The following is a 24105-nucleotide window of genomic DNA, read 5'->3' on the forward strand; positions in this document are numbered from 1 at the left end:
CTCCCCGGCTCGGCCCGGGCTGGCACCGCCCCCGGGTGTCACTCGCCGGCCCGGTCGCGCTTGGGGCCCACGGCGTTCTCCGGCTGTCGCGGAGCGTCGCCAGCCCTTCTCTCCGCGGGGATCGCTCGGGGCAGCTCCGCCATGGAGGCGGGGACGCCGGGGGCAGTCAGGTAACGCAGCCTGGGAGGCGCTCCTCGGCCGGCGCTCCCCTCGCTCCCGCTGTTGCCGGGGAGGCTGCCCCGGTTTCCGCGGGGAGCGGCGGGGTGCGGAGCCGGCCCCGTCCCGCGGGTCGGGGCTGGGGGCGGGCGTGCCGCTGCCGGCCTCGGCGCCCTGCCCGCGCACAGCCTTCCCGCGGCGGCGAGCGGACCCGCGGCCAGCATCGTGTGCCAACAGGGGCACACGAACTTGGAGCAGAACCCGAAAGGATGAACGTGTCTTCAAGCAAAAATGGGAAGGGCTAAGTGATCTAAATATACGGTTACTGTGAGATCTCAAGGAATAATCCAAAACTTGTAATTATGACTGAGCTTCAGTGGGTGCCGTCTGCATTTCGATGTTGCATATATATAATTAATAAGTATTCCATAAGCATCAGTGCTTTATCTGCCAGAACTAATGCCTTATTTCCTTCCATCTGTGTCTGAACCCAGCATGATCTGGGAAATATTTTGATGATAGACACTACTGGCAGCCCATTTTCTTTCAGGCAAATCAAAAATTTAATGTTATCTAATAAATCTAAAGGTTACTTCAAGCCTAAAGATAACCCAGAGCTGTTAGCAGGACCATCGGAAGCCTCCCTCCTTTGTCAGTCCCACTGAAGGTTGAAAAAAAGGGTGCAGGATTTCTTTTCTGCCGGTCCTCCCCATTTTTCCATGCTTATTACTGGAAAATAGTAATTAACTGTAATGACTGCAGAGGGAGGTCTGGCTTCTAAATGCAAACCCGTAAGAATTCAGCTATGCTGAAATTCACCTCTATTAGCCATAGATTGAATCATTTCTCAAAATTTCAGAGTTTAAACCGAAATGGTTCAGCATGAAACTGAATGTTTAAGAAACTCTTTTCATATCTAAACACAGTAGTTCAAGGTCCATCATATTTTATGTTGGACCAGAGTTTTCTGCACTGTCTTTAATCCCGACCCTTCTTGAAAAAAGGACCCCCATCATCTGATCATTCAGCACGTGTTTGATGGACACATTTAAACACTTTCTGTATCTGCTCTTTCTAGTGTCCAAGATGAGGCTGTGGACAAAAGCAACTTTAAGAAATGCAACCAGATTGCTTTTTACAGGTATGGAGAATTGTAGTGTGGTGGTTATTTTTGAAGTACTAATAGTTTAAAAAGTAAGTTCTATGGAAGGAAGTAGTTATGCGTTGACTTTTAATCACAGCAAGTCTGCTACTTTCAGGATTTGTCTTTCAAAGGTGAGCATTCTACTTACCTATCAGCAAGCAATAACCAGCAGACTTTAAAACGTGTAATCTTCCACCCAGAATGTCTTCTGTTAAGGTTCAAAAGGATCAGTCGTCTCATCTGACAAAGCCCCAGCAATATTTTAATTATAAGTGCACTCAGATGCAGATTGTTCTCTTGACGTGGATGTTTCTTAACTATCTGTAGTTGAAAGCAGCAGAGCACTCAATAGAAATCATTAGTCTGTCACAATACCTTGTGTGATTACAGTCCTGTTGAGCAAGTACCTTGGCCAGAATCCAATATCAAATCTAAATTCTAGCTCACTAGTCCCTTAAAGCTGACCTTATGCTAAGTCATATTTCTCATCCCGTTTCTAACTGTGCTCTCGACCTTTTTCTTCCCTCCATTGTACTCTTTCATGTTTATTAATGAAGAAGGTTTTCTTTAACGTAGCCTCCAAGACACCTTCAAATAGTTCATAAAACCCGGGCTTGGCATGGAGAATTCCACAAACAGTTGAAGGAGCATTTATTTCAGGATTTCTGACCTAAAAACATTATCAGGGCCAAAAGCTGTAGTCAAAACTTTGTAGTCATCAGACTTAGTGAGAAACGATTTCCTTGGTGTGTATTTGGAGGTTACAAATTAAAAACACTCACTGTGTCATCACCCCAGGATGTAGAAGGTGTTCATTGGGGAGTTACAGGGATATATGACAGAAAACGAAAAACAGAGTATTCAACTGAAATTTCAGGGATAAATCAAAGAACGATAATGTAATTGTACAGCTAAGAACTGAACACTTGAATTAAGGTTATTATTGTTGCAAAAAAACATACAGAATGGTAATGGGTAAACCTCTCTGTCATCTCATTCATAAGCATTTAGGTGTGCTCAGAACTATATTCCTTCTTTTTCCTCTTGACTTGAAGTGCTAATAATTGTATTTGAAAAAATTCAATACAAAATTATTAAGTAAATATTTCTAACAATATTATGTTCCTCTGCATGATATAAACTACAAGAACTGGGGAGACCAAAAATAATTTTCTCTCTTGACAGGCGTCAGAAACTTCTACATCCTGGAATATCCTTGTATCAAGTGTTGTTGGATTCAGTCACATTAAGTGATGAGAGTGTCAAATTCCAAATCATTCATGAGGAGAATAAGGTGAGATACCACCTAGCATAAGAGGGTGTTTACAGAAAGAGCAGTGAATATTGTCAACAAGACTGATAATATTTTCAGGTTTTGAGATTCTTCAGTGATAGATATTGGAGAGATAATGCAAACTATCAGCCCAAATATGTCCTTACTAATCAGCATTTAACTTAAATTTAATAGCTTTGCAAAAAAGGAGACTTCTGAATAGAACACTTTTTATCTGAAAAATATTTTTAATTCCGAGTTTTCTCCACTATTTCAAAATAGTAAGTTCTTTTTCTGTAATGATAGATATCAAATGCTTGAAGATAAAGAGTTCACTTAAAAGGCATTGCTTCTTCAGAGGGGTGAAGTAGAGTTAGCTGGTGTAAATTCATATGAATGATGATTTTTACTCTCAACAATAGTAAAGTACATTAAATCAGAAAGCAGGCATGTTTTGGTTTTTTTCCAGGCAGTAAGTGTTTGGTAATGCTGTGTTAAAAATAAGTATTTTTTATCCTTATGAGTTTATCTGTTTGTTTGCTCACAGGTTGTTCTACAAGTCGAAATTTATGAAATAGAAGGCAATATTTTCAGGCTTAAAATTGATGAGGCATCTCCTCTCAGAGCAAGATACAAAGTTCCTGATGTTCTTATAAAGGAACCTACCACCCAGAGGCAAGTGATGGCTGATTTAAGTGATGGCTGATTTATCACCTTAGTATTTTTTACAGCTTCCTCCTTTATATTACAGTACAGTTGTCTCTCTACAGTGTAATGTTGTTACAGGAAGAGAAAACAAAAATGCATGTGGTTAATTTACTTACAAAAAATTATGATAAATACATAGGAGAAAGTTTTATCTTACATATAAAAAATCTGAGCCTGTTTGACCCAATCAGAAAATAGCCTACTTGTTACAATGCAGAGTTCTTACCTAAGGCATTATCTGTTAATGTGAAAGGAATGCAAGCTCTTTATAGTTTTCATGGCAGTTCTGTAGCCACTTTTTGCAGTGAGGCCTGAGCACAGCATGTATTTCTGGTCTTCTTTGGCTCAACATTAGCCTTGAGGTTTGTGTAATGTATGCAGATATTCTTAGCCCATCTTTTGTATAAATTGTTATTTAATTACAGTGGACTTCATGTGCTGTTGATTAATATAAAGCTGTTGTTGCTTTTCATTTGCCAGACTGTTCATATCCCACAAGGAGGCAGGTATTTTGGTACTGTCAAGTGTTAATGAGGACTACAAACTTCAAATCACAGCAAGCCCCTTCCAAGTTGAGCTGCAGTCCAAGGGTGAGACTGTTATGAGCATGAATTCCAATGGGTTGTTGTATTTTGAGCACCTACAACCACCCCCCAGTGACAGGTACAGCATTTGTCTATCACATAATAGTTTATACTGGTTGTGCTGTAGCTGAAGATAAAAAATTCTATGGAATTGCAATTTCTGAAAGCTCTTACGCCCTGGAACATGACTTCTCTTTTACTTCATAAGTACAGTAAATACAAGTGGAAGTTTTAACAAACAAATTCTAGATCAATTAGCTGCAGACTGCTTTAATCCCTTGCAGCAGCCATATGCAAATTGCTAACCTCATTTAATGGCCAATTCTGAAAAACACTAAAGTATCCTGATTCCCCTTGTCTTTCTTGGGAATGAGTGATGGTAGTATGATGAGGTTTTTAGTTTTATATTTTTTCTCACTAAATTTGCTCTTTAAGTAAGCATTATTCACTAGAAGTCAAGTTTTGTTCAACTTGCAGTGTGCCATCTAGTTGCAAGATGTCATAGGTTAATCACCCTGCAAAGTGCTGGAAGGATGAGAAACCTCAGTGCAGGACATGTCATGATTAAAAATGGGTATAGCAAGCGTCTCTCTTGTGGAACATCATTTTAAATATTGAAATTAACAGAGGATAGCAGAATGATAAAGAAGTGAGGATCTTCTAGACAAGAGCTGATGCAGATAGAAATAAACATGAAAGGCCAAGAAGTCAACCTAACTCAGGTATTCAGTGAAGGTTATTTTAAGGCATTGAATATTAAAATGATTTGCATGTTTGCACCATGAGTCTTACATAATGTATAAAGCAATGCATAGTGCTATTTTTTGTTTCTGTTTGAAATCCTTGCTTATATTAACAATAAACTGATTATTTCTATGTATTTATTTTCACTAGAAAACCTACAGCACAAAATGAGGAGGCAGCAAGTGATTCCTCTAAGGTAACCCATGTTTACTGCAATTCCAGCAGGAATATTTTGTAAAACAAAATTAAATTACATGTTCATTTTGCCCTATAGTATATTTACAAATACAGTCTAACCACTTTCAAAAAGGACCTGGTGTAACGTAGTGAGATATTTTACAAATCCATAATTGAAGGAAGGTTCATGTGTTTTACCACCTTTGTAGAAGGCATCAGTCAGGTAGATTTAGCACAAAAATGGTTTTTTTCTGTAGCCTTTTTATTATTAATTTATTTCGTTTTTGTTCTCTTATTTGATCTGGAGTAGATGTGTAAAAGGGAGTTTTGTGGTGATATTTGTCATTTTCAAATTCCCTGTTCATTGCAAAGAGAGTTTCGAAAGAGCAAGACCTTTTTTATAACAGTCAAAATATGTCTCCACATACATTCAAGCTTAACACAGAAAGAAAATTCTCTCTTAAAATAGACCAGGTCCTGGCAGTGCATAGAGGCACATAGCAGTTTTCCCAGGAGGCTGAGCTGTGTCTGTGATATAATTTTAGCCTCCTGCAGATGGCTGCTTACTGTGCTATCCTGTTCTAAATGGCAGGAGCTGTGCTGCCCTCAGCATACTTACGTTTGAGCTCTGATTTCTGCCAGGGAAGTCACATAGCTGCAAGAGGCCACATCCACTTATCATGGGATTAATGTAGAAAAGAAAACTAGGGAAGACACTTCAAGAAGTGTAAATTCCACAACAATGAATTACAGGACACAAGGAGGTTAAAAGTATCAGTTACAGGCACTCCAGAGTGTCTGAAGAGCTTTTTCTGTTGTCTGACCTTTACTGTGTGAGGGGTTTCTGTTTGTACGGGGTTTTTTCTGTTTGGTTCTACCCATGCATTTAATAAATTTAATAAATTTATTCAACATCAGGAAGAAAACATTTTTCACAGTGAGAATAATCAGTCACTGGAACAATCTTCTCAGGGTTATGGCATAGTCCCATATCATGGGAGGTTTTCAAGATTTGTTTGGACAGGCTGCTAGATAATCTCATCAAGGCACCCTTTACTGTTAAAGAGTGAACCAGATGATCTTTTGAGGTCCCTTCCAAACTGGGCTATTCTGTCATTCTGTGATTCTATCCAAGATCTCAGATATTACTTCCATGCTGTAGCAGGCTACTTGTGTACAACATATGCACATCAGTTCTTCAGTAAATTCCTGGAGCTGAATCTGATTTGTGGTTTTGATTTATTCATATTAGCCATATGTGGCAAAAAAAAAGAAAAAAACCCAACAAAACAGTATAAATCTCATGTGAATAAACATATTTTTCTTAGAAATACATGATGTGAACAGTTTCATTTGCTAGGCTTAGCTATTTCTATTTGTACAGGAAAAACAGGAGGATCTAGGTCTCTGGCAAGAGAAATTTGGCAGTTTCTTAGACATCAAAGCTCATGGTAAGTCTGCTTTTCAGTTGCCTTAACTTTGTTTTAATCAGAAATCAGTGATGGGTAACAATTTGATAGGAGCTCTGCAAATATTCATTGGATCCCTGTATAGGAGGGAACACATTAAATGAGACCCATTTAATCAACTCACTGTATGCCATTTCTGACATAGCATTACCTCTATCTGCATTGTCTCACTTTACATGTATATATTGTATATAATACATTATTTCATTTTTCCTTTCCTTTTTTTATTAGTATTAGTACATAACATTGACTTCGCTTGTAGTTTATTCTCATGACATATCAAAAATCATGATACCTAAGCATAAATAATTGTCACAAATAAACTTTTTGAAGTGTGGACTGAAAAAGGAAATACTGAGCAATCTTAAGTGATAAAGACAATGGTTATAGACACCTGAGAGTGGTAGCTCGAGTACAATTTAAATTATAAATTGCCAAAATATATTATGATCTGCTGTCCATCCCATTTTGTTCTATATTAAGTTGGTTAGCTTTGTCCATTACCATTGTCATGCAGACTTTTATAGCAATCAGCACTACTCAGCAGCTGCAGTAGGAAGAGAGAAGCCTGAAAACAATTTCTTTTGGTGACAGAAACTTCCTCAGTTCACAGTCAAGACATAGAGGGCAAGAAGCTGTCACCCTTGTTGTTCACGGTATTTCTCATGTCTTAGGCCAGCATCATGTTTTTCTGTTTTCTGTGTCAGAGGAATAAAGTCCATATGGTCAGATCCTGATCCTGAAGCCACTGCTTGGCAGTCTGCAGGATCTCTGGTCACCTGCCAAAAGTTACTCTGGATTGAGGAGTGTGACAGGATGATATCACTGCTAGGGACTCTTGTGCGTGCTACTCCCCTGGCTGAGGCTGAAGAGAAGACCAGTGGGAAACAGACAATTCAGATTCTGAAGTCCTCTGTGCTGCCAAGTTTGGCTTTTAGGTACTGGGATAGAAATAGGAGATAATTTTAAGCAGTTTCACTACCGGGTAAAGACCCATGATGATATGGATTTGAGGGTTTTTTTCTGTTAAAGTGATTCATTTTATCTTGTTAAGAAGTTCAAAATCAGAAGAAATACAATAAAATCTGTTTCAAACATTACTTCTATAGAACAGAAGTAATAATGGAAGTGAAGTTGAAAGGAAGCATTAAAGAGTTGAATTGAAACATTAAAATTTATTTTGTTTTGGTTTATCCAGTTGGGTTGCTCTACTTTATTCTTTCCAGATAAGCCTAAGAATTCTGTGTTCTCATAATTTAATATTATTTCCACAGGTCCTACTTCTGTAGGCGTGGACTTCTCTTTACATGGATATGACCATGTTTATGGAATACCACAACACACAGAAACTCTTCTTCTGAAAAACACCAGGTAAAGGTGTCAAGGTGTCGGGTTGCTAGTGAATGCAATGTCTTTTTTTTTTTTTTTTTTGTAAAAGAGAGCTATAACATTGCATTAATCATTTAATGCAGACAAGAGCCTGAGATATGTATATCATATAGTGTATGTTTTAGTTTAATGGTACAGCAAACTGAATTGTAGCCCCTATCCACATGGAGTAAGGCATTCTGCTTTCCCTAGTGTGCAATTTCATGAATGGCTCTTTCTGTTCTCTCCTAATTTTCCATGCAGTTATTTTCTGACTTGCAGGATTGGTCATGTTTTAGCAGAACTCACAAAAGAGCAATTCTATGGGAGGATGGGAGAGTTCAGAAATAATATTTTAGGATTTAGAGCAAATGCACAGTAGTCTCACTGGCAGCAAAAATCTTGTTTGCTTCAGATAGTGAGGACCAAAGCAAAGAAGCAGTAATCTAGGCAGTCCACATTTCAGCTCTGGATGCTAAACAAAAGACCAGAACACAGAGTACTCATGCAGTGAGTGAATTCAGCAGGTTGAGTGGGACAGCAATAGAGTTAAAACTGGCCTAGTGCAAGATGCTTACATGTAACAAACACATCTGTTTGTTTGTCCTAGTGATGGTGATGCCTACCGGCTTTATAATTTGGATATTTTCGGCCACAAGATACATGACAAAATAGGCATTTATGGTTCAGTACCCCTTCTCTTAGCACACAAGCCTAACAGAACTTCAGGGATCTTCTGGCTGAACTCTTCAGAAACACTGGTGGATATTAGTACAAAGGCAGTAGCTGAGGTGAGAGTTATTCACTTTCCTCAGAATTAAATAACAAAAGAAAACACTTCAGGACAAAACCAACAGGAATATAACACTATTGGAGGTTTATCTTTTGCTCATTAATGAAGAATTATCAGTCTCTTCCTCCTGTCCTCCCTATTGCTAAATTTGTTGAACAAAGAGATGACTCCTTTCAAGAGCCAAGTTATAGATCTTGTATCCTAACAGGTCTACAGGAGGAGGCAGAGAGAAAATGCATAGAAAAATAGATATATGTAGAAGGCAGAAAAAATGGTGTACAAAAATCTTGACATTCACTTGGATTTGAGACATTTTTATGAGTGTTTAAATTGTTGGAGCTGCCACAGATTTCGTCTTAACAGGCTCATTCTTCTGTGGAATGTAATTGAACTTGAAGAAACATAAAATGTTTATGAAAAGAGCTCATTCTTGAAATACGATTATATGAATTCTGTTAAAAATTGAAACAATGACTAAAAAGCAAATCTTGCTTTGCCAGCACTGCATTATGTGGTTAATTTTTATTTTTATTTTTTAACTTATGATATAGATATTACTCAAAGACCCTACAGAAAATTCACAATGTTCAATTATGGAAATGCTTTAATTGTTTTGTCACTCACTACCCATTTTTTCTCATTACCTATTACTCTACTTTGTGTAAGTGGTATGCAAGGTAAAGGATTTTTGAAGGATATATAAGAAACATTCAGTGTGTATTCCTAATACCTGCCAGATATGTGTTAGTGAATTTTGTGTGTTTCCCTATTTGCTCCTTCATTAAATAAAAGTTTGGTAGAGAGAGAGGTTCAGGTTTACCTTGTTTTCCTTCTAAGCACACTCCATCCAGATCTGCTGCAGAGACTGCTAAGCAGAGAGCAGTGCCTCTGACTGACGTACGCTGGATGTCAGAAAGTGGGATCATTGACGTTTTCCTGCTGATGGGACCCACTCCATTTGATATCTTCAAGCAGTTTGCACAACTGACAGGTACTAACTCACATAATTGGAGTCAGAATGGCACACTTACCCAGGAGTTTCTCTGAGGAACATGCTGTGCCCAAGAGTGGGTCAATATTTACCTAGCCCATTGTGTGCAGGAGGCCAGTTGTTCCCAAACTGCTGTGTGTAGATCAAAGGCTCGTGCCTTGTGAAGACAGGCCTCTATCCTTGTTTTCCCTAGCATTCACAGCTGGTCAAACTTGGCCCTAAGTGAGAAGCCAGCATAATCACTGCTACCTGACACTGCACCCGTAGATGAAGAGGTGAAACACAGGGGGCTAGAACTGCCAGTCTCTACCAAAACAGGCCACCTTATAATTCAGAAAGTCTGCATTTATTGACAGTTCTATCTTCATTCATGTGCTTTTTCTAGGCACTCAAGCCTTGCCCCCACTTTTTTCTCTGGGCTACCATCAGTGCAGATGGAATTATGAAGATGAGCAAGATGTCAAGGCAGTGGATGCTGGCTTTGATGCACATGACATTCCTTATGATGTCATATGGCTGGATATAGAGCACACAGATGGCAAGAGGTATTTTACCTGGGACAAACAGAAATTCCAGAACCCCAGAAAGATGCAAGAACATCTCAGGAAGAAAAAACGCAAGGTAAATAATATTGCAGGAAGAAAGAAAAGGTTTCTCTGTAGTGTGAATCTACCCAATCTGGCTTTAAACAGGCTACTTCAGATACTGTAAACAGGTTAACTGCAACAGAATAAATTAGATTGTGTTGCCATCTGGTTATGCTTCCAGCATGCAAGCGATCTTGTTTAGTTCAGCTCCTCATATCATTTTATTATTTAGTAGTTTGTTCTGTATCCTGAAAATCCAGCTAAATTTGCCCCATGTGAAACTCCATCTTACAGAAGCAGCTTGGTGCTGTCATTGATCAATGGAGCAGAAAATTTTTCTTTTTAACATGAGCTTTCACCATTTATAGTTTCTGTGGTTGCTTCAGGTTTTCTTTGTGTTTCTGTATTTCTGTTTTTACGGCTAAAATACTTTCCTTGGAATTACTGAGTTGTAGAATTGCTTAACACTTGATCTTTGCCAAAGGTCAACAAACAGGGGATTGTTGAAATAGCATTCAAGTTTTATAATCTCTCAATTGGAGCTATAGTACCTTCTCAGCTCTGCAGCAAAGCAGCAGAGTCTAACTGCAAAATACAATACCTGTTCCTGTTGTATGCTACACAAACTGAAATGAATTTAAATATCTTAAGGCGTATGATTTTAGGCAGGCGTGTGAACACAGAAGTCAGATATTTTCCCATTCACAGAATACAGCAGTGAATTAAGCATAGTGTTTTTAGTGGTTGGGATACTTGCTTTTATCTGAAACAATGGGTTCTGTCATTTATTTCAGAGGGGTGAGTTCATTCAGTCCTTGTAAATTCAGGCTCTGTACAAATGTCTAACACAGTATATAAAAAACCTGGTATCTGCTTTTTAAAACTGGGGACACAGCTCTCTTCTTTATCTGATATTAAGTCATTCTCTGCCTTTTATCAACTCTTACTGTTTTATTAAGCACAGCTGATGTTAATATGTGTTTTATTTTCTTACCCTGGCAGCTTGTGGTCATCGTAGATCCTCATATTAAGGTTGATCCCTCATATACCCTGTATGCACAGGCAAAAGAAAAGGGATATTTTGTGAAAGACAGAAATGGGAAGGATTTTGAGGGCATCTGTTGGCCAGGTAAAAAAATACTCTGTCTTTATATTTTAAGCTATTTCTTTTTAAAATTTTGCAGAATAGTTTAATTGGAATCCATGGAAGCACAGTTAGATTACTATAGTCTTTGCATTTGTTCTAAATACTAATAATTATAATAATTAAAAATTAATATAATTTATAATAATGGGGGGTGGTATAATCATGTCCTGATTGCCTCAGCTGTATAGACTGCCTCTGTTATATCTATTGAATCTACAGATCCCAGTGCTTAGAACTAAAAGAGTTGGATTTATTGATGAGAACAGCCATTCCTCTTCCCAGCTTGCCTTGGACACACCAATGTGTGTGTTGACCTTCACAACATGTACTGAATTCCAAGTCAGCCTGGAATTTGCTCTTGAGCTTTAATTTCAGAAAAAATAGCAACTACATTATTGCTGCCCATGGAAGCTACTGTAGCTTTAGGCCACTGTATTTAGGTGCAAAGACAATGTTCTTAAAATCAGGTAAATAATTGGGATCTCCCATATCCACAGGTTCCTCTTGTTACCTGGATTTCACTAATCCTGAAGTGCGAAAATGGTATGCAGATCAATTTGCCTTCAAAACATACAAGGTTTGTATTTATTTGCTCTGATCTACATACCCTAGAAAGCCTGAAAAGGGAAAAGAGAGAAGATACTGTTTAATCAAGCCTTTGTAGCTCTGTTATTGTAGTGTTGAGGAAAATGTCTTGATAACCTGAAGTACCACAGAAGGATTTTCTCCCTGGATTTACCTACACTAAGACAGTTGGAGCCCATATGCCACCAGTGAACACGCACACTTAGTTGGAGCAGTAGAAGGGATAAACTGCAGGCATTTTCAGAACCCATAATATAAAACAGCTGCTGCTATTCCAGCTTTTACTACCATGAACAGCACATAAGGAGTGATGTAGGAGTGCACGCTCACAGCTCAGTCACTTCATCCTGCCTAGTGCTGAAAGTGTCCAGGTGACCATTGCTGCACACCTCCAGTTCCCCTCACCCTGCTCCAAAGTTCTGGTTTGCAGCAGAGTTGTTGAAATCACTTCCCTAGTAGATGTACATAGTAGGGATTTCCCATGCTGCTTTTCCTCTCCAGCTTTCACCTCTGGCCTTCTCTGATTTTAACTCATGGCTGTTTTATACTTCTCTTTTCCATGCCTCCTTTCCCTCACCGGAATAGCAAGTGCCTAGTGAGTTTTGTAAGAATTGCAAAGATCAAGTGGGCTTGCAGGCATCTACCCTGACTAGAAGGGCCTCTAAGAGGGACGAGATGAATGATGGGGGCTTTCAAGTGACCTGAGAAGTGTAATTACCAAGTCTTGCTTTTATGCTGATGTTTTTACTCATACCCCCGACTGGCCTGACACCCACTTGAGATAAACACTCAAAGTCACAGAGTTGGCTCTGTCATGACCTAATTGCAACCTTGTGTCACAGGCATCCACTAATATCCTGTTTGTATGGAATGATATGAATGAGCCTTCAGTCTTCAAGGGGGCCGAACTAACAATGCAGAAAGATGCTGTGCACTACAACAACTGGGAGCATCGGGAAGTGCACAACCTCTACGGATTCTACCAGGTAGAGTATCTGGAGACACAAACAGCAGTTACTCACATGGAGTGTGTGTCATGTAGTACTTCACACAGTAGTAGCTATTCTATAACCTGAAACTCTGCTGGATATTGTAGTATTTGAAATAAGCTGTGATTGGTCACAAGAAAATGTGGCATCATCTGTGCCTTACTACCATAATAATGTACTACCATTGGTTTGTCTTCCTGACTTTTTTATTCATGATTTTCAGCAAATGGCAACTGCAGAAGGGCTCATCAGACGTTCTTCAGGAAAAGAGAGACCATTTGTCCTCACACGGTCTTTCTTTGCTGGATCACAGAAGTATGGTAAGTAAGGATCACCTGGATGCTGTTCTTGCTGCTTTGTTCTATTAAGTTTGATGGATAGCAGTCTGGAGAGGACAGAAACTGTCTTAGAAATACTAATGTGGTAAGCTCATAAGAGTGCAAGTGATTAAAAAAATCAGGAAAGGCTGGCAAGGTGTGTATGAGTCAAAAGTAGAACAGCAGCCTGTGTCCTGTGACAAACCAATATCTGCTTTTATTGCCTATTTCAGGAGCATGAATGTATAAAGAAAAAAATAAAGTTCATGATTATTCTTGTCTTGTTTCCTTAACTGCAAGCATAAACTGAGATACACATTCAATTTTCCTGCATAATGCTGAAACTGGGTATTTCCAGGGGCAGTGTGGACTGGAGACAACACAGCAGAGTGGAGTTACTTGAAAATATCCATTCCAATGCTTCTTACCATCAACATGGCAGGGATTTCATTCTGTGGAGGTAATGTGTTTCTCACTGTGCATAAATGGTGCCACCAAGCTTGTATTCCCAAGGTAGACATCAACACAGATGGTGGAAAGCTCAACAGCCCTGTGCATTTCCAGGTGTTTTCACAGATTAGTCTGGTTTCAGAAGCCTGAAACCTGGCTCTCATAATCGTGTCTCCACTAATTTTTGTGTCCTATCTGGAGCAGCAGTCCTCAGGTGGTGTTCTGTTCACAGCATCACTGTGAATGATGGGAAAGTCACTCACTTAGACTTCAAAACCTCTCTTGAGAATTTTTCCAAAGCATAACTTGTCACACCAGATTTTTTACTCTTATTTGGACAAGCAGCTGCCCAACAGAACAAACTGTGAAATGCATGGATTTATACACTTGGAATGTTTGCTAGAGGACAGCTTCACATTTTCCAGAGCAATCTCCAAAACTGTGTATTTTTATTTGTCTGCGCAATATCTAGCTGATGTGGGAGGGTTTATTGGAGATCCAGAGCCAGAGTTACTTGTTCGCTGGTATCAGGCAGGAGCCTACCAGCCCTTCTTCAGAGGTCACTCTAACATGGAGAGCAAACGGCGCGAACCGTGGCTCTTTGGGGAGAAGAACACCCAGATCATCAGGAGAGCCATTAGAGAGCGCTACGTCCTCCTGCCCTACTTATACACTCTGTTCTATCGGGCACACACGGCGGCAGAACCCGTCATGAGGTAAGAGCACGAGTCAGGAGGCCTGGAGGGTATCTGCAGGAGCTTACTTGGAGAAGGGAAGTTAAATTTACCACCTCTTAATTTTGTAGTTGCTTATTTGGCTCTTAAAAGGGAGAAAAATGCACAAAAGTTCTAATACTGAATTCTCTTTTCATGCATTCTGCAAGCTTTGTTAGGGCTCTCGGAGAAAAAACTATGTTTTGAGTTTTTTCCCAAATGACACCTGGAATACACTAATTCAGTAAACACATCGCAGTCTTTCAACTTCCTAAAGTAGTCCGGACTTCAGACTTTTCATCATGATAAAGACCAAGAGGTAGTCGTCCAACCAGTACATAAAACAGTGCTTAATGGACCCTGAACTTGTTGATCTAGAAAAGCAAATGCCATTTCACCTCTCATGAAAATATTTGTTACTGCTTAATTGTTATTGTTATAAAAGCTTATTTCATATTAGTAGTTTTATCTTTTTTTCTAAAGTATTCCTTATAGTGTTCCTTTTAGTAGAAAATTTAATAATCTAGAACAGAAATGAAATGAGAAAATAAATTATTTGTTCTGTTGGTCTCTAACCTCTTAGAAATGTACCTCTATGGAAGTGAATGCAGCATTTCTTCCAGGAGGAGATGAATGTCATTAATCTTCCTGGTATAGATTATAATCTGTGCTTGTGGTTGCCCTAGAACTGTTCTTTTTACCTTTATATTTTGTTATGCAGATACATCTCATAAGTTTTAAAAACATAAAGATCTTTTTGACAAGGGTTGAGTAGTTTGAGTTATGAAGATAATTGGCATTACAGACATAGTGTGTCTGTCTGCACGTATATAGATGTAAATGCACCTGTTTTATGCACTGACATAGACTGGGTTTCTGTCTTTCTTGAAATGAAGCTTTTGTTGACATGTGAACTGCCCACAGTACTAAATCACACTTCCATTGTGTTAAGTTTGCTGCAGTAGGTACAGAATTAGAGAGGAAGTGTATATTTCTCACTGAGACAAGCAGAATGGAAAGTGTCTCATTAGGAAGCACATGAGCAGCAGGGCTGCAGTGAACAAGTGGATGCTTGTGAGTGAGCAAGTGAGCCAGGCTTTTGTGTAGGGAAACCCAGACCCTCTCTCTTAACAAGCTATTGTTGTCATAATTTCTTAAACTTTAAATATAGAACTCCTGTTCTGTAACCAGATGGTTATTACACTACTATTTTTGAGAAAGACTGAAAATGAGCTTCTGGTGCAGGTTTTTCAGGAGTGGCCAGGAGAAGACTTGATGTAAAAGCAGCAGGGAGCTGTTAAGAACAGGAAGGACTGTGCTGCAGGAACCAGCTCATCAGGGGCCAGCATTGCTGGTAGACTGGGACACAAAGACTCATTCATCTCTCCTTTGATAGGAGGAAGGTAGATGTAGTGCAAGGTTGTAAGGAAGAAGGCAGGAGGGAAGAAAACGAGGCCACAGATGTAGAGATAGGTATACTGCAGTGTCTTAACCCATGCTGTACTGGGGACCCTCAGCAGTCACTCAAAGGGGCACTTTGAGTAATCTTCAGTTCTTGATAAGTATCCCTTGTAAAGAGAGGGAGAAAGTAGAGCCTGAAAATGTCAGAAGGACTTGAACACGTTGATGGGACAGGAAAAATGTAACTGAGTTCCATTATCTTTCTTTTCTACAGGTCTCTCTGGATAGAGTTTCCAGGGAAAATGGAAACTTTTGATGTGGAAAATGAGTACATGCTGGGTAAGCAGATGTCTTATTCTCTGGAATTTGAGTTAAATGTTTTTGAGGTGTTGCATGACAAAAAGAAAACATAAAAACACTGCCCAAGACTTGAAAAAACTGTTATTGAATGTAGAACTTGAGACCTCTTTAAGGGACCTAGTTTTAACAGCACTTTGAAAAAAGAGGACATAGGAGATGCAGTTGTATCTCACTAGTCACTTTGAAAAAACATGATTGGTTTTGACTTGAAACATCAAGTTCAGTGGAGCAGCTAAGATCACAGTCTGCTTTAAAAATGGCAGTAGTAAACAAACATGATTGGTTTTTACTGTGGTGTGGCTGGCTGCTGAAGTCAGGCAGCCATCAGCCCACTACACAGGCCTTTCCTTCAGTAGAAAGTGAACCTAAGCATATGACATGCCCAAGCAAGCTCCTGAAATGGCTGTGGGAGGTTGACAACCCCAGAGCACAGAGGTTCTGCTCTAGGGAGATGCAGCCTTGAGAACCATAGCCATGTTTATGTTTTTTTCCAGGAAATGCTTTGTTGGTGCATCCAGTCACAGAGAAAGAGGCCAAGACAGTGACAGTTCTGTTTCCAGGGTCAGGGGAGGTAAGGATGTATATGAATTGCTCAACTGTTCAGCCCAAAGAAATGCTTTATGCAGAAACCTTCCAGCTCCCCATCTAATAACTGCTGAGGACTGCTGCTGTGGCAAGTCTTGGCTGGCCATGCTGTGCCACTCTGAACCCTTCCTTCCGTCTTAATGCCTTGCTTGCTTGGCTCACAGTAAATTTACTTTCCTGCATTTCCAAGAGCTGCTGCACAAATTTCAAGTCACCTGCAGTTTAAATGTCCCTTCAAAGCTTGCCATGTCTCATCAATCACCATGAAACAGCTTGCCAACAATGTCAATATACTTTCCTCATATATTTCACTTGGGGTTAAACTTCTCATTTTATGTGGGGAAAAAGGGAACTTTGAAGAAAGGTCAAACGGAAATCAGAGGGGAAACTGTGAGGAGGGAAAATTTTAGCAAGGAAAGATCAGCTTCAGTAGCCTGGGACATGCATAGCAAACACTGACACATACAGAGAGCAGTTCCTCTCTGAAGTAAAGGTATTTATCCACAGGATGGCACAGTGGTCCACTCCTAAAAAGAGCATTTAGCTACAGTAGCTATGAAGTAGAGGAAGGGAAATGATTTGGGGAAAACAGCTGCTAAGGGAAAGCCTGAGATGCTAAAGAGTAAGCAGCAAAAGGGAGTGTATGAGACCATGCAGAGCCTTGTGACTCCACTAATGCACCTGAGAATTCTTCTCAGTTTAAGGAGAAAAACAGACTAGGCTCTCCAGAAAAGTTAAGGAAAATACTTTCATCAAGATCTCTGTGGCAACTGAGTGCTTGGCACACTTAAAGCAGTTAAACCTGCTGGCAAATGTGGTGCGTGGGAGATTCAGATGCACCTCTCTTGTCACCTGTTATTAGCAGCTTTGTTGTTAATTTTCACTTCAAATACGCTTTTTCAAGAACTAGATTTAAAAAAAATAAAATTTAAAAATTGTTTCAGTGTTTTTCACTTCCAGATGCTTTAAGACTTACAAGACATTGTGCATACATTTCTACATTAAACTGTAGAAAAGCTCCGATTATTTTTGTGCTTCAGAAATGATATTTTTTTCTTTTCATCCAGAAAGTCATTTCTTTTAAAAATAAATGCTTTTTCTTGCATATCAGATAGATTGTTTGGAATAGTGACAGGTTAAGCAGGACAGTAACTGCGTCAGCAGAGGGAACAGATCTTGGCATATGTGTTATGCTCATTCTTTTTTCATTTTTTCTAGATTTGGTATGATTTCAGAAAATTTAAACGAATGGAAGATGCAGGCCCAGTGAAGATCCCAGTAACACTGGAGAATGTATGTTTTTGTTTTAAAATGCTACTTTCATGGAGCAGAAAAAAACCCTGAACTTATGTTTTATCAATATTCAGAACCAGAAGGTTACAGTTCAATTTCCTTGTAGAAATGTAAAATAGCTTTTGTATAAAAGTCACATCTCCTGTATTGTTAGATTGAACACTACTGTGTCCTGGTGGTGAAGTGAGGTGATGCAAGGTTTGCTTTTCCAAGGAAAATTATTTTTCTTATATACATACAGAAGGTCACTACTATTCCCATTGTTAGTTGAATAATTTTCTTTATATATTTGTGGTAAAAGTTCATTACTAAGTTTTGAGCATACTTCTGTTATCTCTGATCCTTGTTAAAATTATCAGAGTACGGGAACCTTTCTGCCCTGGCTTTGTGTTTTTGTAGATTCCTGTATTCCAGCGGGGGGGCACTGTGATAGCACTGAAGACCACAGCTGGAAAATCCACTGAATGGATGATAGATGTTTCTTATGAGCTCCACGTGGCCTTAGACACAGAGGTACTCTGAGATAGCGTTCCATTTTTACAAAGATGTCTTCTACTCCATCTGATCTTTGTAGGCCCTTGCTGCCTGTTCAATCAGCACAATGGCAATCTACATTTGAGTGCCCAATGGCTCTTCTCTACTTGTGCTGTTTGAGGGGACTCAAATCTGTCCCCCACTGTTCCCTCTGAGCACAGCAGAGGCAGAACATTTTTCTGACCTTTTTCAGCCCTTGTCTAGTTCCTTGGAGGAAGGAGCAGAGAATGAGCAGGCCACAAACTTCCTCTTGGGCACAGAGGGAGATTCCTACAACTGTCTTTGCTAATGAAGAGGTGACACGTGGCACCTGCATCAATTTACAAAACCAGGATGTCCAGCACTCTCAGAGCTGGATTGCCTGAGCCTTCCAGGAATACAAATCACTAAAGAAAAATAAACACCTTCAATATGAAGCATAACAGTTAGATAATAGTAAGAGTAAGACAGTTTCATTATTCAACACTAGAAGCTGCTGTTAATTTGTGCTCTGTCTGGTGTGTTTCACAGGCCTGTGCCATAGGTGAGCTCTATGTAGATGATGGGCATTCATTTCAATATCTCCACAAGAAACAGTTCCTGTATCGGAAATTCACTTTCCACAAGAACATTCTCTCTTCCAGGTAACAGCAATTATGGACAAAAGCCCCCAACACACTGTCAATGGAAATGCTTGTTCTAGTTCATGAGGCCTTCTTACAAATATAGCAGTATTAGTCTCATCTATTGCTTAGTGAAATCCAAGAGTGTGCAGAATCTGTCCTAATACTGCAGAGGTAAACAGTGTTCTACATAAGTCTGAAGGCAGTAACACATGAAATACTGAGCTGTCTTACATTGTTTAGTCAAACTCGAGATTCTGCAGATTGACAGAAATATAAAGAAAGGCCTTAGAAAGAGCAAAAACCTATCAGAGGCCAAAAAAGATAAATTGGGAGATTTGCAAGTAGGCAACACCTGGAATGTTCATATTTTCTAAAATTTGTTTTCTGACATAATCTTTGCAGTGAGAGTGGTCAGTCACTGGAACATGCTCCCCAGGGAACTGGTCAAGGCATCAAGCCTTTCCTAGTTCAAAGCACATCTGGGTGATGTTCTGAGCCAATGGTTTAGTTTTAGGTAGTCCTTCAAGGAGCAGGGAGTTAGGCTTGATTCTTATGTGTCCCTTCCAACCTGAGATACTCAATGCTTCTGTATGGGAACCAAAACCACACCATTGCAGTCTCCCAAAGTAGTCAATAAATTCACCGTGTATTTAGCATGAAGAGAAGCACTTGAAAGGAGGCACAAGGGAATACCACCTGCAAAGGCTCAGTTACAAAATCTGAAAGCCAAAGAGATCCTTAGCTGCTTTTAAGGAAAGAGATGCCAAATATGTCACTGTAACCCTTTTACTATTGAGGTATGTTACACAGAGGGCTGTGTAGTGCATAAGTGATGATTCTACAGGTGTTTGTTAGTCCTTCAAGCTTCAAAAATATGCAAGAGTTGGTCCTAAAGTGACAAAATTTAACACAGAACAAAACTAGTTTAGCTTGTATAACGTAGTTAAAAGTATACTTCAAATCTCTTTATCTGGAATATGAAATCTGAAAAGCTTAAAAATTCAGGATGAGAAAAGAAAAACATAGCTAAATTTCTAGCTTTCAGGATGAGACCGAAGTAATAATGTGATAATGAACTTACACTGATGGAAACAAAGTGATATATATGAAATAATTTTCTTTTTTCAGCTGCGTAGATGAAAACGGACAATACCACACTACATGTGTAGTTGAACGGGTGATAATTCTGGGATTTGGAAAGCAACCCGCTTTTGTGACAGCCAGTTCCAAGGGTAATGAATTGACTTCTATTTTACTACAGTTTTTTTAAATTCTGTTGCTCTGCTGCCATTCACTAGAGGTGTCAAACTGACAGGTCTGCAAAGGAAGTGTTACTGCATAGGAAGCCTCTCTGTTCAGTTTGCTTTGCTGCTCTTTTTATATCAAGGAGAGAATTTAGTGAAAGGAACTAGCTAATATTACATGGAGAACTGAAGAACACTGACTTTGAAAGATGATAAATACATCAGTTAAAGTGGTTTGGAATGAACATGTTCAGACAACATGGTCCTGCACAAAACATGAGCAGAGACAGCACTTCAAAAGAAGGTCCATTTGCTCAGGTCTGTCAGCCTGCCTAGTCTAGAAAAGGAAACTTGCAGACAAACCCAGATTTACTCTTCTGTTTCCATGCTCATCTAGAAGCTCTAGAGTTCCTGACTATATGGGGATCTCTAGTAGTTGCGAGGTATCCCATATGGATAGGCAGTAGCATCTACAGAAAGGGCTTAAAATTTTTGGTTGCTTTCCAATCATGTCCCTTCACTTTGAGAGTCGTGGGGAAATGGACTTGTTGCCTCCACCTGTCAAGGGTGCTTGGAGGAACACACCTGTGCAGAAACCAGAGTTATTTTTACAGAAAAATCCTTGAGTAGTTACATAGTTTGAAAGATCAGAAAAAAAGAAATAATTACTTTCTTATTCCACTGCATTCTTATGTGTGTGCTGGGAAGATTAGACTTCTATTTGTTTTTTAATCAATCCTTTCCACCAGTAGCAGGGGCAGTCAGAACTAAGAACTGTAGAGAGTCATGTGTAACTGTGTTTGAAAAAGGATTCTTCTTAAATTAAATAGAAAGCTCTCTTGTCCTGTTCAGATGGGAAAAAAAAAGAAGTGGTTTTCACGTATGATACGAAGACCTCTGCACTGACACTGGAAAACTTAGCCCTGAGTGTTGATGCTGACTGGGAGATCTGTATCAGCTGAAAGGAAAGCAACTTCTTCAGAGAAACCATTCAGTGCAAGGATGAGGAGAAATAAACCAGGAGGACTTCAGATGTTCACTTGAATCCAATTAAATCAACAAACATATTTTCCACTAATACACCCAGACTAACATTTCTTACAACTTTTCTGTTAAAGTACTAATTTGGACTTGGTTAACTTTTCTGTTCAGCAAAATAATAGCACTAGGATTGTATCTTTGGGGAAATAAGCAAAATACTACTTGCATTAGGCTAGCTTCAGTTAGGCATTAAGCTTCAGTTCTGCCTTCACTTGCAATAAAAAACTATGAGTTGATAGGGTGAGATTGTGGCTTGTTGGCACAGGCCTTAATGTATTTGAAAATCCCTCTATTCAGAGACTGGAGCACTTGAGGAGATCTGGGCCAGCATCATCAGCAGGTCTGACAGACACAGAGGTTATCACCAGAGTTCTGCCTGCCAGCTGCCTTCTGAAAACAAACACAGAAGGAGCCAGCCAGTGTGATCACAGAAACTTCTGCTTTCCTTAATGTCCTTATGACAACGCAAAATTAGCTGGTCTGCACAGGAAAGCAAACAGCAGGCTCAGCCAAACAGCTCAGGCACTGGAGGTGAGGTTGGGTGGCTTGTGCCTGTCAGTTGTGCAATAGTAGAAGACAGTTATGGGGTGGTGCAGAAGGCTCCCTAACAGCCAGCTTTGAAACTTGGATTTCAAAAAGGCACAGGTCCTCATAGGTGCAGTACTGGCTTAGGATAGCAGCTATACTCACATAAAAACAGTTTCCATGTTACTGCTCCCCTCCATCTGCAAGTACTACTTAAAAAAAAAGTTTCCTTTAGGAAAGAATTGGCATTGATGATTGAATGTCATTGATTAAAGCCAGCCCAGTGAAGGAGCTATGCTTTTCCACATCTTCCAAGATCTGCAGAGTTTTGGCTGCCTTAACACAAGGTTTAGTCATGTCAATTTTTAGTATCTGGCTGAGATTTGAGCTAGGCATTTATGAAGCAAATTTTAATTTTACTGGGATTCTGCATCTAAGCATCTCACTTTATGCTTATTTCTCCTTTCTGTTGCAACTCGGCCTAATGTTCCTTTGCCTTCTTTTCCCACCATCTCTGCAAACAGAACTGGAGTGTTTTGATGCTTGCTTTGCTTGCAAAACAGAGACATCCTGAGTCCCACATTCACTACATCCTGCCTGTTCCCTCAGGCTTTTCCATATCTCTTTTCACAGGCTGCCATTGCTCTGCAGGGTTTGTTTACCTTTTCCATTTGCTACACTTGTCAGCTATATTATTTTGAAACCAGTTCTGCTTTGAGTCAAACCTGAACATGCCATCAGTTGGGTTTCTGGTTTTTCTGGATTTCTAGTTCATTTAATTGGTTTCAGTAAGATAAGGACGTATTTTCTAAAAACATCAGTAAATTAACTCGTAGGAAACAGAGAAGGATGGTCACCATTTTTGCCAGCTAAAGGTAACGTAACGTTGCTAATCCCCCCTGACATTCCCACCTGCTGCTGTTTGTCCTCTGCAGGGCAGATTTCTGGGAATAGCAAGCATGAGAACGAACTGAGTAATCTGCTCTGGACTACTCAAGCATAGTTTGTTCCCCACCAGACCCTTAGCTTCCTTCTTTTTATTCTGCAGAGCTACTTGTCAGCACCTTCTAGGAGACAGTGTGAGCCTCCACTCCGGGAACTGGCAGCATAAGTACTGTTGTGCTTAATGCAAATGTGTTAATCCAGGTAGAACAGCAGCAAGTAAAGCTTTTTCATCTGTGAAAAGAGAGACAGACCCTATTTTTTTATCAACTTCTAAGCTTTGATTGATGATTTCTTACTATGTTTAAGCATATCAGTGTTTCTGACAGAATATTGTTATTGTGTTGGGTAATATAATAAAATATTTTAACTACTATTTCTGAAATTGTAAAGTGAAATAAAGTAATAATGAAGGAAGTTACATGCCTTTTTCCTTCCAACCTTCTTTCTACTGTTAAGAATCACTAGTGAGTATTCTTCCAAGGGTATCTGGTTAAAGTGAATGACTTGCTTTTTTTCTCTGGCCCTCGGTAAGATATCTGCACCATAATAAGTACTCGTGGGTCAGATTTTCAGTGGTAGGAAATTCATAATGTCTGTGGATTTCGGTAGCAATTACTTGTTGAAAATCTTAGCAGTTGTGTCTTTAGATCTGATAAATTTCAAAGAATAGGATTTACATTGATCACTTATTTTTCCACATATTTATGCCATAAATGAGGAAATAACTTTTTGCTATACCTTTACAAAAGAAATAACTTAGTACAATTAATGAAAACAACTGGAGAGAAAACTTCATACAAATTAAATAGCAATATTAACATTTTAGGTTAGTTCACTAAAGATTATTTCATTGTTACTCTCTGAACAGGTCAGCTATTTGGGTACTTCTGCTTGCAGTAAATTCCATCACACAAAGGATTTAATTCCTGAAAATTTGTTTTGCTGTTTGTATTAGACAGCACATCCATTCTCCTCTATGGAAAATTGTGTCTATTTAAAAACACTGTTTGTCTTTTATTACAAATTCCTCTAAAAAAGACCAAAACTCTACATAACAAAGCCATCTGTCCAGTAAGAAATAAGAAAAGGAGGAATTGTATTTTAAACGAGTGTAACTCCTGAACACACATAAAGAGCAACATTGGCATAGAAGTGAGAAGTCCTTTCAGGAAGGGGAATGAAATCTTGAAATCAGAAGACAAAGTCTAACAAACCCTCTGGACAGGAGATATGATATATTAAAATGCAATTGAAAAAAAAACAGAAAATTTGGAAATGGAGTGACTACAACCAAATGCACCAAGATGAAGTGAGGGGCAGTGAAAAGCACGAAAACTTGCCAATATTGATCTAAATAAATACTAAAATCAAGGAAGA

At 39.3% G+C, this 24105-nt stretch overlaps 1 protein-coding gene across 1 annotated transcript; it reads left to right on the forward strand.

Annotated features, from left to right (window-relative positions):
• The first annotated feature begins 21 nt into the window (after positions 1–21).
• Positions 22–23142, forward strand: GANC (glucosidase alpha, neutral C). The gene is made up of 24 exons (XM_088167002.1): positions 22–170; positions 1235–1297; positions 2486–2594; positions 3121–3248; positions 3762–3944; positions 4760–4805; positions 6171–6237; positions 7530–7626; positions 8234–8414; positions 9254–9407; positions 9793–10028; positions 10997–11123; positions 11639–11718; positions 12569–12712; positions 12939–13035; positions 13391–13492; positions 13955–14198; positions 15871–15935; positions 16451–16527; positions 17760–17834; positions 18234–18347; positions 18879–18991; positions 20102–20205; positions 21070–23142. Exons 1-24 carry the CDS (start codon positions 142–144, stop codon positions 21177–21179), a joined length of 2745 nt encoding a protein of 914 aa, XP_088023128.1. The 5' UTR covers positions 22–141; the 3' UTR covers positions 21180–23142.
• The last annotated feature ends 963 nt before the right edge of the window (positions 23143–24105 follow it).

This window comes from Sturnus vulgaris, chromosome 6, assembly GCF_052056855.1.
Source record: "Sturnus vulgaris isolate bStuVul1 chromosome 6, bStuVul1.hap1, whole genome shotgun sequence".
In the NCBI taxonomy this organism is placed as follows: Eukaryota; Metazoa; Chordata; class Aves; order Passeriformes; family Sturnidae; genus Sturnus; species Sturnus vulgaris.